Raw genomic sequence first — 11,996 nt, forward strand, 5'->3', positions numbered from 1 at the left:
TGACTTATCAAGTTTTCATGGTGCAGTAGTTCTTGCTATTCTAGTTAGGCACTATATCCGCACTTTAGGGAAGAGCAATGGTTGGATTTACAGCAAATAGGCCAAATGTTGGTCTTCATCTTCCTATTTTGATTTGCAGAGGTTGGAAAAAAAAATCTTGCCTTTCCAAGGTGATTAGAAAAAAAGGTGATCAAAACACTACAGACTGATGAGATATTCTTCTAATTAGCAAGGAAAACGTAGTGCACTGCATACTTGGCTTTCAAGTGAGATGGCATTAAGCTTAAGTCTTAACTTTGAGGTCATTGAAAAGGTCAACACTGATAAAAAGGAAAATCTATTAGGAAAGCGAGAAAGTATCAGCCACTTGTCCCAACATGAAAATAAAATTATGAATGTCTCCATTTTTGCCTGCATGTCACCTGATATCTCTTGAGCACAGGATGGCTCCACCAGCAGCTCACCAGGGACACAGGCGGCTCTGAGACCCTTGAAGGGGCTGGACGCCTCCTGAGCAGGCAGAAATCTCTCTCCTTCAATACATTTGACTCCATCAAGGAAGTATTTGTTAATACATATAAAGAGATAAATTAACTCCACTTTAATGGGTTTGCTTCCTTTCCTGCATCGCACTGGAGAAACAGCCAGGCCAGGCATACCTGGAAATCATGTCTTTGTGGTCGTTTCCCTGGCCATGCTTCCCTGCATGCTTCCCTGCCCAGCTGGCTACGTCTGCTGCTCCCCACCCGCTGCATGACCCAGAGGTGGAGCCTTCCACTGTGCAGAATCACACTCAGAACAGACCAGAAGAATGAGAATTATTGCATTCCCTTTAGTAAAGCTCAAACAAAGGAGCAAAATTAACCCAAGTCTGTATAGACTCAAAACCAAGGATCTCCAAATAAAGTTCTCCCACAGCTATGGCACCAGCCTCAAAGGAAAGCTCACTCCCAGCCTTCGCTCTGCTGATACGCACACTATTTTTACTTCATAGCCTGCTTACCACACGGCAAAGAGGAGTTCACAGGGTATAGCTAGGGCACTGTGGTTGCAGGCTCCAACCTAATATACCCCCCTTTATAAAGAAAAAGTCCTCTGGTAATTCAAGCTCAACACTGAGTCCCACCCAGCACTATTTAAGTTAGAGTGCCTGTATAATTAGCGAGGGCAGAGTGTAATCTGGCAGGCCTGCTGGGGAAAATGAGTTCCTGAAAACTCTTGAAGCTGGGCTTCGGTAAGCACCTCTTGCCACGGCAGTTAGCTTCCCATTTTAATTGCACACACTTCACCATAACGTTGACTCCAAATTACAATAAATTGTTAAGGCAAATAACATCTCAGCTATTTAATTGCTAGGGCCAGCTACTCTGCACTTTAAATATGGACCACATTGCAGGTAATGCATATTCTTCCCAATACTGGACCACAAAGGTACATAATAACTAACTCCTAAGCACTCATTAGTGCTCATTTCCTTCTGCAGTCTACAAAAGTGAATTCTAATTTGGTAGCACTTTATACTCTCTTTGCATTCATTTTGGCTGGCAATAAATGGTGATGTTAAATGAAAAAATCCTCTCTTCTTATCATCAAAATGAAGTGCATTGGTTTAAGAAACATTCTTCAAACACATCTGCAATTTTCCTCAGCTCAAACTATACAACATTTAGTTTCACGAAGTTTTCAGTCACCTCAAAATACTTAAGCATGAATAACTAAATGAGGCAAACTGTCTGTGTTTTGGGCACAGAAAAAATTAAAATTGTTGGTGTATGTTCATGGCCAACCAAATGAAGAAGCATGTCTGGTGTTGGCTCTAGCCTGGTAGCAAGGCTACTACAACTTCTTTGACCACCCCAGGGAGAAATTCTGTTCAAGTTAAAAGGAAGGATAAGCATCTCAACCTCAGAATAAAAATGCTATGTATCTGTACATAGTAACCTGTCAATAAAGAGCAGTGCTGTATTCCAGAGCAAATGGCAGCACGCCATGAACAACTAGCAGAACTAGTTGCTTCTCTTAGTCAGAGAAGCCAGAGCATGTACCAATCTCAGCCACACATTCACATCTGTCCATGAGTATCACGCCTATATTCCCCACAAATGACCACACAAAGACAAAAAAACCCATAGTTAAGACGCTACATCTCACCAGCAGTGTTACATCCCAGTGACACACTGGTAACTTAACACAGACATCGAGATGAGGCTGACAGGCTCAAAGTATAAAAAGCTATGATATAGCTTTCATACAGTTTTAGCTTGAATATCTTCTACATACGTATTTATTTCTTCAGACAACATGTTCCCCTACCTCAATCTTTTTAACAAAAGTTGTTTAAAACAATATTAATGTTGTTCATTTTAACCGAGACTTAACCATGGATGTTAATTTAGATGTTAAATCCTTCAGATCTAATATTAAGTAAGGATTACTTTCCCTCAAATTCTACAGCATTGTGTTTTTACACTCTGAATATCTGTCTATGGCAACAAATGCACTATAGATGCTGTGTACACGGCCAGCCTGGTACTTAAAATACATTAGAAAAAAAAAAAAAAGAGAAAAATTAAAATGTAAAATCCTTTTTGTAAAAGCAGAATGTACTTTTTGAGTCTTTTTCAAAAAGAGAGAAAAATTAAAATGTAAAATCCTTTTTGCAAAAGCAGAATGTACTTTTTGAGTCTTTTTCAATGAATGACCTTTGCAATGATCTCTTGGATGAAGGGCTTCAAATTGCATGAACTCTCAACCTCCCAAGGAAAAGCTGAGATACAAGAAAGCTTTCCTCTTTAGAACAGAACATGTAACACTTGCCATGCTCAGGATTTTCAAAAGAGAATGCCTCTCCAGTTCTCCCTTGTGCTCAGCTGCATGTGAGAAGCTATGAGGTATAGAACAGAGAATGCTAGTCGCATCATTAAGAAACAGCTTTATAAACATAGGACCTATGAAGTTTCTACTTCCTGGGAAAATTAGGAGAGCAGTGCAGTATCCTCATGAACCAAAACAAGAGAGACCTTAAATACCCAAAGATTTGGCAGTATCCTTTTAAAACTAGGATTAAGTTTTGCTACCAGAGAAAGGGTGAAGTAAGCTGACATTATGTTTTAAACTACCCCAATACAATAAATATTTGAGTAATTAATGGAACTTTCTTTGTGCAACAGTTCCTGACATCATCTAAATTTTTCAAAACAATGTCATTTAATCATCTGGGAAACTACTTGCACTGCCATGTATGGTCTTACACAGAAGGCTGACAGTGCTGGTTTGTAAGAAGAAAACTAGAAGCTGTGATAGGATTTCTCCCTTCCCCCTGACAAGCTGTAGGTGCAAGTTCAAGGTCTGTAACCAAGATAAATATACAAGACTCAGCTGTGCTCACCATGGCATTAATTTTGCATCAGCATAATTCCACACTCACTTAAACAGAACTTCTCCTGGTTTACACCATCTAAAACCACCACTAGGACCACAGAATAATAGTGGAACTATACCTTTGTTTACAGTCTTAAAAAAAGCATCAACTTAATAGAACAGTAAACATTTGTTTGAAATTATGGTAAAATAACGTTCCAAGTCAAAAAATCATGTAAAGTATAAACAACCATAAGTCCAGCATTGATTTACTTGACTGCAAATTCTTAATTTACATATGCATAATTTATTTTCCTATGACCCCCTAACTTCCAAATATGCTTAAATTTTGATTCATAAAATGATTACATTAATTTCAGTGAAAGGAAACCTATACGAACCCTAAAGCATTTTGCCTTTCTGCATAATAAAAGCATTTTTGCCTTTTCCCTGGATCCAGATTTTTAATCAGCATAATAACTCTATAGGATGCATTCCTATTGCACTTATTTCTTTCTATATAGCAAAATCAGTTCTTACAACTGAGCAGCAAATAGCCCAGAATAAAGAAGGAATTCCAGTGGAAAAGCAATCATTGAATCCCACAAATAAAAGGCAAGGGTCCTTATCCATCAAACAGTTAATATTCTTGCCCTTCAGCAAGTGAACTTTTTCCAACATACCATTTATAAATAACCAGCAGGTATCTTCTTTGTTAGCAGCTCCATGCGTTAGGTGCATTCTGTTTTAACTTCAAATCTTCAATATTGATTAATATTTACTGTCTGATCTGCCCATGTTCGTGCATACAAATGCACATACACATCCTAACCAAAGCCTGTAGAAGGTTTCATAATCAAGGAAAAAAGCCAACAAACAAACATATATTAGAATACACAGTACAATTTAAAATGGACAGAAATGGATCAAAAATGTAATAGCTCAAGCATTGCTCTTCTAGTTAGACACTGCATACACAGGCAAACTGGCATGAGACAAAGATGTAAGTTCCCTAGCTGTGTTTGCACCACCACTCAGGATCAGAGGACTAAAATACCATGACAAGGACATAGCACTGATATACTGGCTGTAGGTGCTGACTGAAAAAGATGGCCAAACATGCCAGGTTACGTGCTCCCCATGGAAACAAGAGAAGAAACCAAAGACACAGTCGTATACCTCACTTTTTCCCCAAATCTATTTTCCTGCATACTAATCCGCCCATTCACAACAGGCAGCTGGGTCCTACCCTCCCAGCTTGTAAGAGCTGCGAGACTTCAGAAAATCTCAGCACCTTCAGCAGCACATATGGAAACAGTGACAATGCAGGGACAGATTTCGCACAAGCAGCAGTAGGGAAGACAGGACAGTCACTCCTCTTGCATAAAAGCCTGCTGTTAGAACAAAGCCAAAAGCAACAACAACAACAAAAAGTTAACCTTCCACCAAAACTTTACACGATAAAACCAGCGTATCTTCTTGCAAGGATTTTACTTTATCCCAGACCTTAACTGCACGTGGCACATAAACAACAAAATCTGAGCAAGACTGAAGTCAGCCACTGATACAAAACACGCCCCTTATCTCTATGCACAGGTTAGTCGTGGACAGATCTCATGCTTGAGGTGCAAATTTGACATTGGTTTTGCATTGCTGACCTTCCCACAAAGAGCATTGGAAATCTATGGATATAAAGCACTACAGGGGTATGGTATGTTTTCAGTAGTTTTATAATCATAGCAGTAATATTTGCAACTGATTCACATCAATGTGATTGGAAAAACGGTCTTTTTAAGTTCCACAGTAATACAAAAGTGGAAGGCATCGTATAAGGAACAGAAAGAATACAAGGTTGGGATGATTCAACAGCATTTTTCAGTTATAATCACCAGTGGAGAAAGTCAGTAACCAGATCCTCCAAATATGAGTGCAAAAATCTATGTGAGATAGAAATATCTGGATTCCTGAATGGTACCTTTTTCTTTAATTTTGTTTTTTCCACTTATTTGAATTTGGCAACTCCTACTACTCTCTCTCTTGAATCCTCTACCAACAAAGTCACTGATTAATTCATGAAAGATGTATAAACACATTAACTGGAGGATTTCCAGAAATTTACAAAGGAGATTCTGCAAAACAGCATTACTTCTACATATGAGCACTCTGTCCACCTCCCATAATCAACCAGTTTGATGGAAGAAATAAGAACAATTAAAGTGAATAAATGTGTATCAATACTTGTGCCCTCAAACTGGACTGCACCCAATGTTGCCTGAATTTCTTCCTGAAAAGCTGCCACCTACCCCACTTTCTGGAGATAATTAAATGTTAAGAGAAAAAAAAAGCCAACAGCAAAATAAAATTTGAATGACCTGGATTTGAGAAGTTTTCTCAGCTAAGAATACTTAATGGCAAACTATTATACACACTGGCAAGTGGGACTGGCAATGAGGACAGAGAAAATCAGAAACAGCACAGTCACCATCTTAAAAGCCAATTCTCAGTTCCCTAAAACTGTCTTCAGTCTCACTCAGAATACGTGTTGCTCCTTTTGTGACAGTGTAGCACCTAGCCACACCTTTCTGCATTTTCAAATTTTGGTTCACCATTTGATTTAAATTATTAGCTCTGCTGCCAGCTGCCTTCATTCATAATTCACCCCCTACTGACAAGACTAAAAAAAAATATTTTAAAAAGAGCTAGAAACTTACTGGTGTTTAGGATATTCAGCTGAGATACAGAAGAGTCAGGTTTGAAAAGCAGGTCCTACACTTATTTCATTATTTGCAAAGGAAGAGAGGTCTACCAGGAGAGGCTTCATGGTCAACACAGATATGAACTAGCTAAGGCAACTCCTCACACAACTTGATTATTCCTGCAAACCCAACTATTACCATGTGTAATTTTCTCTGCTTCTCACAAACTTCAAAGTCTACCTTGGGGCTCCAAAAAGACGGCATCTAAACTTTAGCTGCAGCAATGCTGCTTATTTGCCCTCACATTGGTTTAAACAGGACCAGATTTCATACCAAGACTGCAGTTCTCACTTGTTTTGCTTACACTTAATAATTGTTACCAGTGCAACTATATTAGCAAACACCACCACTGCAAGGTCTTAAAATAAACAAAGCCTTAGACTTATCCTGAGATAATTTTTCCCAACAGGTATTTTTAAGAAAAGGTGCTCACAGCTCCATCTGCTGCCAGATTTAGATTATTTCTCTCCAAGGCTGAGGACTGCACCATACAAAGGGATTTCTTTTCCATTTGTTAAACATCTTGCATGCATGCAAAAGTCCAAACTGCTGCTATGTAGATACATATCAAAGTGGAAGGCATACCTCCCCCCACAGGTCCATTAACACATCCCATTACTGCCCTTAGCAGCAGCAGTACCCATCCTTCAAAGACCCATCTTCAACTCAGAAGTAATTTATTGTACTTTGCCCTTGTTTGCTATGATAATTATAAACACTGAAGCTGGGCTGTCTAACAAGACTCAATTAACTATTTCAAACAGCTATGCAAAAATCACTGGGGAAAAAAAAAAAAAAATAAGAGAAGCTAGTCTACTAAATATTAACATGCAATCTCACTCTGACCCTGTAAGACTATGAAAATACACCTACTAATTACACTGTTATAAGTTACAAGTAATTTTAGACATGGGTATTTTGCACCTCATGAGAAACAAATTCTCTTAATAAAGAAGTATCTTCATTTAAAGAAAATACCTTACAATGACTTTAAAGGTTCCTAAATATATATTCATTATTACTCCTTCCTTTAGTATGCATTGTTTGGGCTCATGAAATTCTTCTAATGAATAGCCAGAACAGTAGAGAAATGTAAAATGCCATTAAAATATATTTTGAAATAAGCATTTACAATTATAAAATTCTAAATCAGACTTTCTGGGGGAAAAAAAATCTTGCAACATAAACAAAGTATACACTTGCATAAAAAGATTTTAAACCCCTGTCTGGTATGACGTGTGTAACTAATACATGGCTTACCTGTGTCAATGAAGCAATAAGAATTGATATCAATAGCACCTTTAAAAAGAAAAACAAAAACCAAAAATAAAACACAATTTTTATACTCTATTCCTTTTTATAGGCCTGATTCTGATATTACTTTTACAAGTGTATTTTCTTTTATCTTAATGAAGCAAAGCTAGATTTACACTGGAGTAATTAAAAACAGAGCAGGGACTGCATGCCTATAAACAGAGCTCTCTTTATGTACTTTGGTGGGGTTTTGTTCATCTAAGCCCAAGTATAAAACGCTTTAACAGCATGGTAGTTTAGTGGAATAATAAAGCATTCTGAAACACTTTGGCTGTCAGTCACCTACCCTTTGCTGTTTGTCTGTTCTCCCTGAGCCAGCAGTCATCAGAGAAGACACTGACTTTTCTAACCCTCTCTCCTCTCGAACAAGATAAATTGACACAGCTGCTTAGCACACAGGGACGGCAAATCCAGGAGAAACACACTTTTTCTCCTTGACATGCTGTACAGAATTTTTCATGCGAATCAATCTGGGATACATCTATTTTCCAAAAATAAGAGAGGATTTTGTTTGTTTATTGGGGATTTATTTATTTATTTTAATTGAAATAAAAATTAAAACTGCATGGTTTGCAACCACGTTTCCAGAAGTCCTTTGCTGCCCTCATGTGTTTCACAGGAAAAAGTAACTCTTGAAGTCTACATATAAAATAAAGTAGCTTCTCCAAGCAAGACAACAGCTTCTTCTGTTATGAACAAGATTTCCATAGTCCATGGAAGTAATAACTGAAAAATAACTGAAAGTTTGTCTCTTTCTTCTAGTAAAGCTATGTTGACTGGTTTAGAATTTAATGATAATATAACAAAAATAAGAAAACATGTTCAGTTTGAGATAACCATAATTTCCAAGCAATAGATTTCAAGGTCAGCAGGCCAATTTAGTGAAAGTTGATGACATCAGCCTGATGGAAAATCTGAAACACTGTATTTCAAAACTTAGTTTTCATTAAAGCTAATCTCAGCATCTTTCTGCTGCTTACACTAACTGGCAAAGTAACTTCTTTCCTGTTCCATTATACTGTACTGTACAAAATAAAATCACGTGACTCTTGCATTAAGGCTTCTGATATCTCGCCATCAGTACACCCAAAGCTACGGTTCCCAGATCAAGCTTTCCTTTGGCACTCCCGCCAGCCACTGCCCTGCACTTCTCCCGAGGGTTGCAATGCCCTGTCACAGTTTGATGGATTTTGCCTCAGAATTTGGCTGCTGAGGTTAAGACCATCCTTAAAAAGGTTTCACCATTCACTTCTCATTTTACTGTCTTCATCCTATCCAGCCCCTATGCTGACCGCAGACCTCATTATGTCAACAGGAGTTCATAATGAGTTGTAATAACATCTCTTACGCCAATCCTGGGTTTACAATGATAAAACATATCAGAATAACCAACAAATCTGCTCTGCTAACAAGCTCTTTCATACTCTGGCTATAAGCCATAAATAGCCCTCCTGTACCAAAACTGGCGACAGTTCAGCCAATCCCCCAACAGCCATTCCACAGGAGGGGGAAGGCAAAGGCAGAGCTGGATGATGATCCCCACAGGTTTGTTCAAGCCCAGGCATGAGCAATTTGGTGGGATCAGCTCATAAACTTTTATTTCTACTGCCAGGCTGTGCCTGAACTGCCACGATCGTTTTATCATTAAAACCGCCACCATATGAGTGCCTTTAAACTGCCTCAACTTCTCAATAATGACAGTAAGTTAACTTCTCTCTTCACTACAGCAATATGTAGAACTCCAGGTTATAAGCAGAATAATGACTTTTTCTTTCCACCATTAAGAAAAGCTACCTGCATGATAAGTGGTCTGCAAATAAAAACAAGTGCTCCTTTATTGGTGGGGTGGACAGGAGGGAACTGTTGTCATCTCATGAATAAAGTACTGGTTTTTTGTTCTCTCCTCCCCTGACAGATAACAACTCTGGTATTGTAGTCTTACTCTAGAAAAGCTTTTTGCCATTGCTGTTTAATTGCTCATTTAAAAAAAAAAAAACAAACTAGCAAATGCAGTGTAAGTATTGCCAATATCAAAATACTTTTGCCATTCTAGTCACAGAAAACAGCAAAAGGACATTTTATGTGAAGGGGGGAGAGAGGGTCAAATCCTTATGTAATGCAGAGGACTCCTGTGGTGCTGCTGATTAAAGTTTTTTAAATGTTTCTCCAGTCACCAATGAGGAGATACCAGACATCGGTCAAGCACTCAATTTGCTGACGCTACCTGGCTGTGGTGTTGCATCCCCTTCTCCGGGTTCTTTCTTCTCGTTAACTGCTTCACAGCCTCAGGAATTCCTGCCAGACCTCGGCCTTCGTGCAGCAAGTTGGTCAGTTAAGCACTCCTTAATTGTACCAGAACCTCCTACACGGCTGAGGTGGGAGAGGCACTGCACGTACCAGAAACACCGGTTGGCTGGTCAAGGAGGGACAGAACAAGGAACGATCCTTTACCCCCTGCCAGCCCTGAAGCACGCCTCACCTGGGTCGCAACCCAAGTGGAGCAGTACCATTGTACTGGAGTTGCAGTAATCTCCAGCCGAATTGTGGTCAGGGTGACAGCTTACAAAAGACTAAAGCAAATCATCTCATAAACCCATAAAACAGCGGTTCAAAGTGAGGCTCCTTGAGCTCTCCTGGACTGCAGCAGGCTGCTACAGCACTTCCCTCTGAGTGGGATGCTTCTCAGAGTTCGCAAACTCTGAAGCTTGCTAAAATTGGAGGTCCATTGCTGAAGACCGGCAGTGGAACCTGGGCTGAAACCTTTCACTCCTCGAGGCTCAACCCTCACCTACTGAGAAATGCCAAGACATTTCGATGTGAATATTTCACTGAACTCAAATGGAATTTTTAGTGGGTATACCCATATATGTACGCATAAACTATGGATATAATCATGTTTGTGTGTGTATGCATTGTGAATCGATGTAAGTAATCTGTAGATGTATGATTTAATTACTAAATCTGTGAATGTTAATTTAGACAATGATAAAGTGCAGCCAAAAACATTGTGGTCTACCTTAAAACTGTGAACAAACCTTAAGAGTGCTGCTAGACACGTATTATCCTTAGACATAAACCGTTGACCAAGTCTGAGACTAAGATTGGACCTAGCTGCACCTAGACTCCTCTCTGAGTTTAGAAAGCAAGGGGGTCTACTCTGAACCTCGTGACTCAATGGGAGGGTCCTCCTTATCCTCTGCATCCACGATCTCTCTATGACTCATTCTAACTTGACTGTAACTTAAATTTCCTTTGTGTATTTCTGCCACGTAGTAATAGAGTGAACCTTGCCATCTTGGAATCTGTAACAAAGTCACTCTTTTGATTAATTTTGTCGAATCACTTTGTTAATCGACTGATGATTGAGTGCTGTTAAAATATCACAATCAAATCCTGTGATTGTGATTTGCCATAAAGGCACAAATAAATTCTAAACTGCTGCTAAAACAAAATGGTGTAAAGTCACTCATTCACGACACTGGCCCCCTCTCAAGGAGCGGTTACCATCCCAGAGAGGAACACTGCAAAAAAGCCAGTTGTCAGAAGTCAGCAAGCCCAGGCATTTGAACCCAGGTGACAGGGCAGAGAAAGGTGCAGCTCACCGAGCCACAGCCCACCAGCGGGGCCACCCTGACCCACACTCCACCCTACCCAGCCGCTGCTTTAATCTTCTTTCCTTTACTTTCCAAGTCAGTATACACCTACTGATCTAGAAATTAAAAATATATGGATCTGTTGCATCTCATACAGTATAATTTCTCCTTCAAGCTTGTATTATTGGATAAAATGCTGCATGCTGAAAAAAAAACAAAAAACCATGCACTGGCATGGTTCTGCACCTCACCCTTTACAAAGCACACACAACAGCAAAGCCAAGTTTGTTACACAACACAGCGATGGTAGCAAAACTTCACACCCTGTAACTTAAAATTTCAGTGTGAGGAAAACCTTGCGTTTCCCAAACAGAGCCTTCACCTTGTAGAAACAAGATGGCGGGGGGGGAGGTGGGCAGGAAAGCAACAGAGACAACTGAAACATAGAGTAGGTTGAAACAAATATTCTACTTACAAACACTGTGTAAAAACACCCCGTGATGGAAATTAACGAAAAGGACTGTGTTAGCTCACACCGGCCTGATGAAGTTTCAAGTGCCAAACACTAACCTGCTGGCTGGAGTACCAGCACCTGACCAGCCTCTGAGGAAACCAATGAGCCACCATCAGCACAGGCAGGTTTCTCTCAGGTATTTTCTAGCATAACCTCATCCCAGGTTGTGGGATGCTCAGCGGACCCTGGCTGCACAGCACAGGGTGGCTCCTCTCTCCCCACCAATGCCTTCCGTTGCTGATGCCTATAAACTGTTATTTTCTGCTGCCCCGAGGAAGCAACCAGCGCCTTCCCTTTCCTGCTGGCAGCCCAGCTTGCAGCCACCAACCGCCCTTCCTCTCAGCGAAGGCCTGGCATTAACTTTTTTTAACTCAACGCCTCCTCTCCCCTCCTCGGCAGGCCGGCGCGCCCCGCGGCGTATCCCCCACACGGAAAACACCGCCTGACACGGGGGCTCTC

At 40.0% G+C, this 11,996-nt stretch overlaps 1 protein-coding gene across 1 annotated transcript in view; it reads left to right on the forward strand.

Moving 5' to 3' along the window:
• The first annotated feature begins 9,090 nt into the window (after positions 1 to 9,090).
• Positions 9,091 to 11,996, forward strand: part of CTSO (cathepsin O) — a 13,048-nt gene continuing 10,142 nt past the window's right edge. Inside the window, exons 1-2 of the mRNA XM_009636461.2 lie at positions 9,091 to 9,130; positions 9,601 to 9,749. Of these exons, the coding sequence (XP_009634756.1) occupies positions 9,091 to 9,130; positions 9,601 to 9,749 (189 nt within the window). The remainder of the gene's footprint in view (positions 9,131 to 9,600; positions 9,750 to 11,996) is intronic.

The sequence above is a fragment of the Egretta garzetta genome, unplaced genomic scaffold (genome assembly GCF_000687185.1).
Source record: "Egretta garzetta isolate BGI_Z169 unplaced genomic scaffold, ASM68718v1 scaffold114, whole genome shotgun sequence".
Classification (NCBI taxonomy): domain Eukaryota; kingdom Metazoa; phylum Chordata; class Aves; order Pelecaniformes; family Ardeidae; genus Egretta; species Egretta garzetta.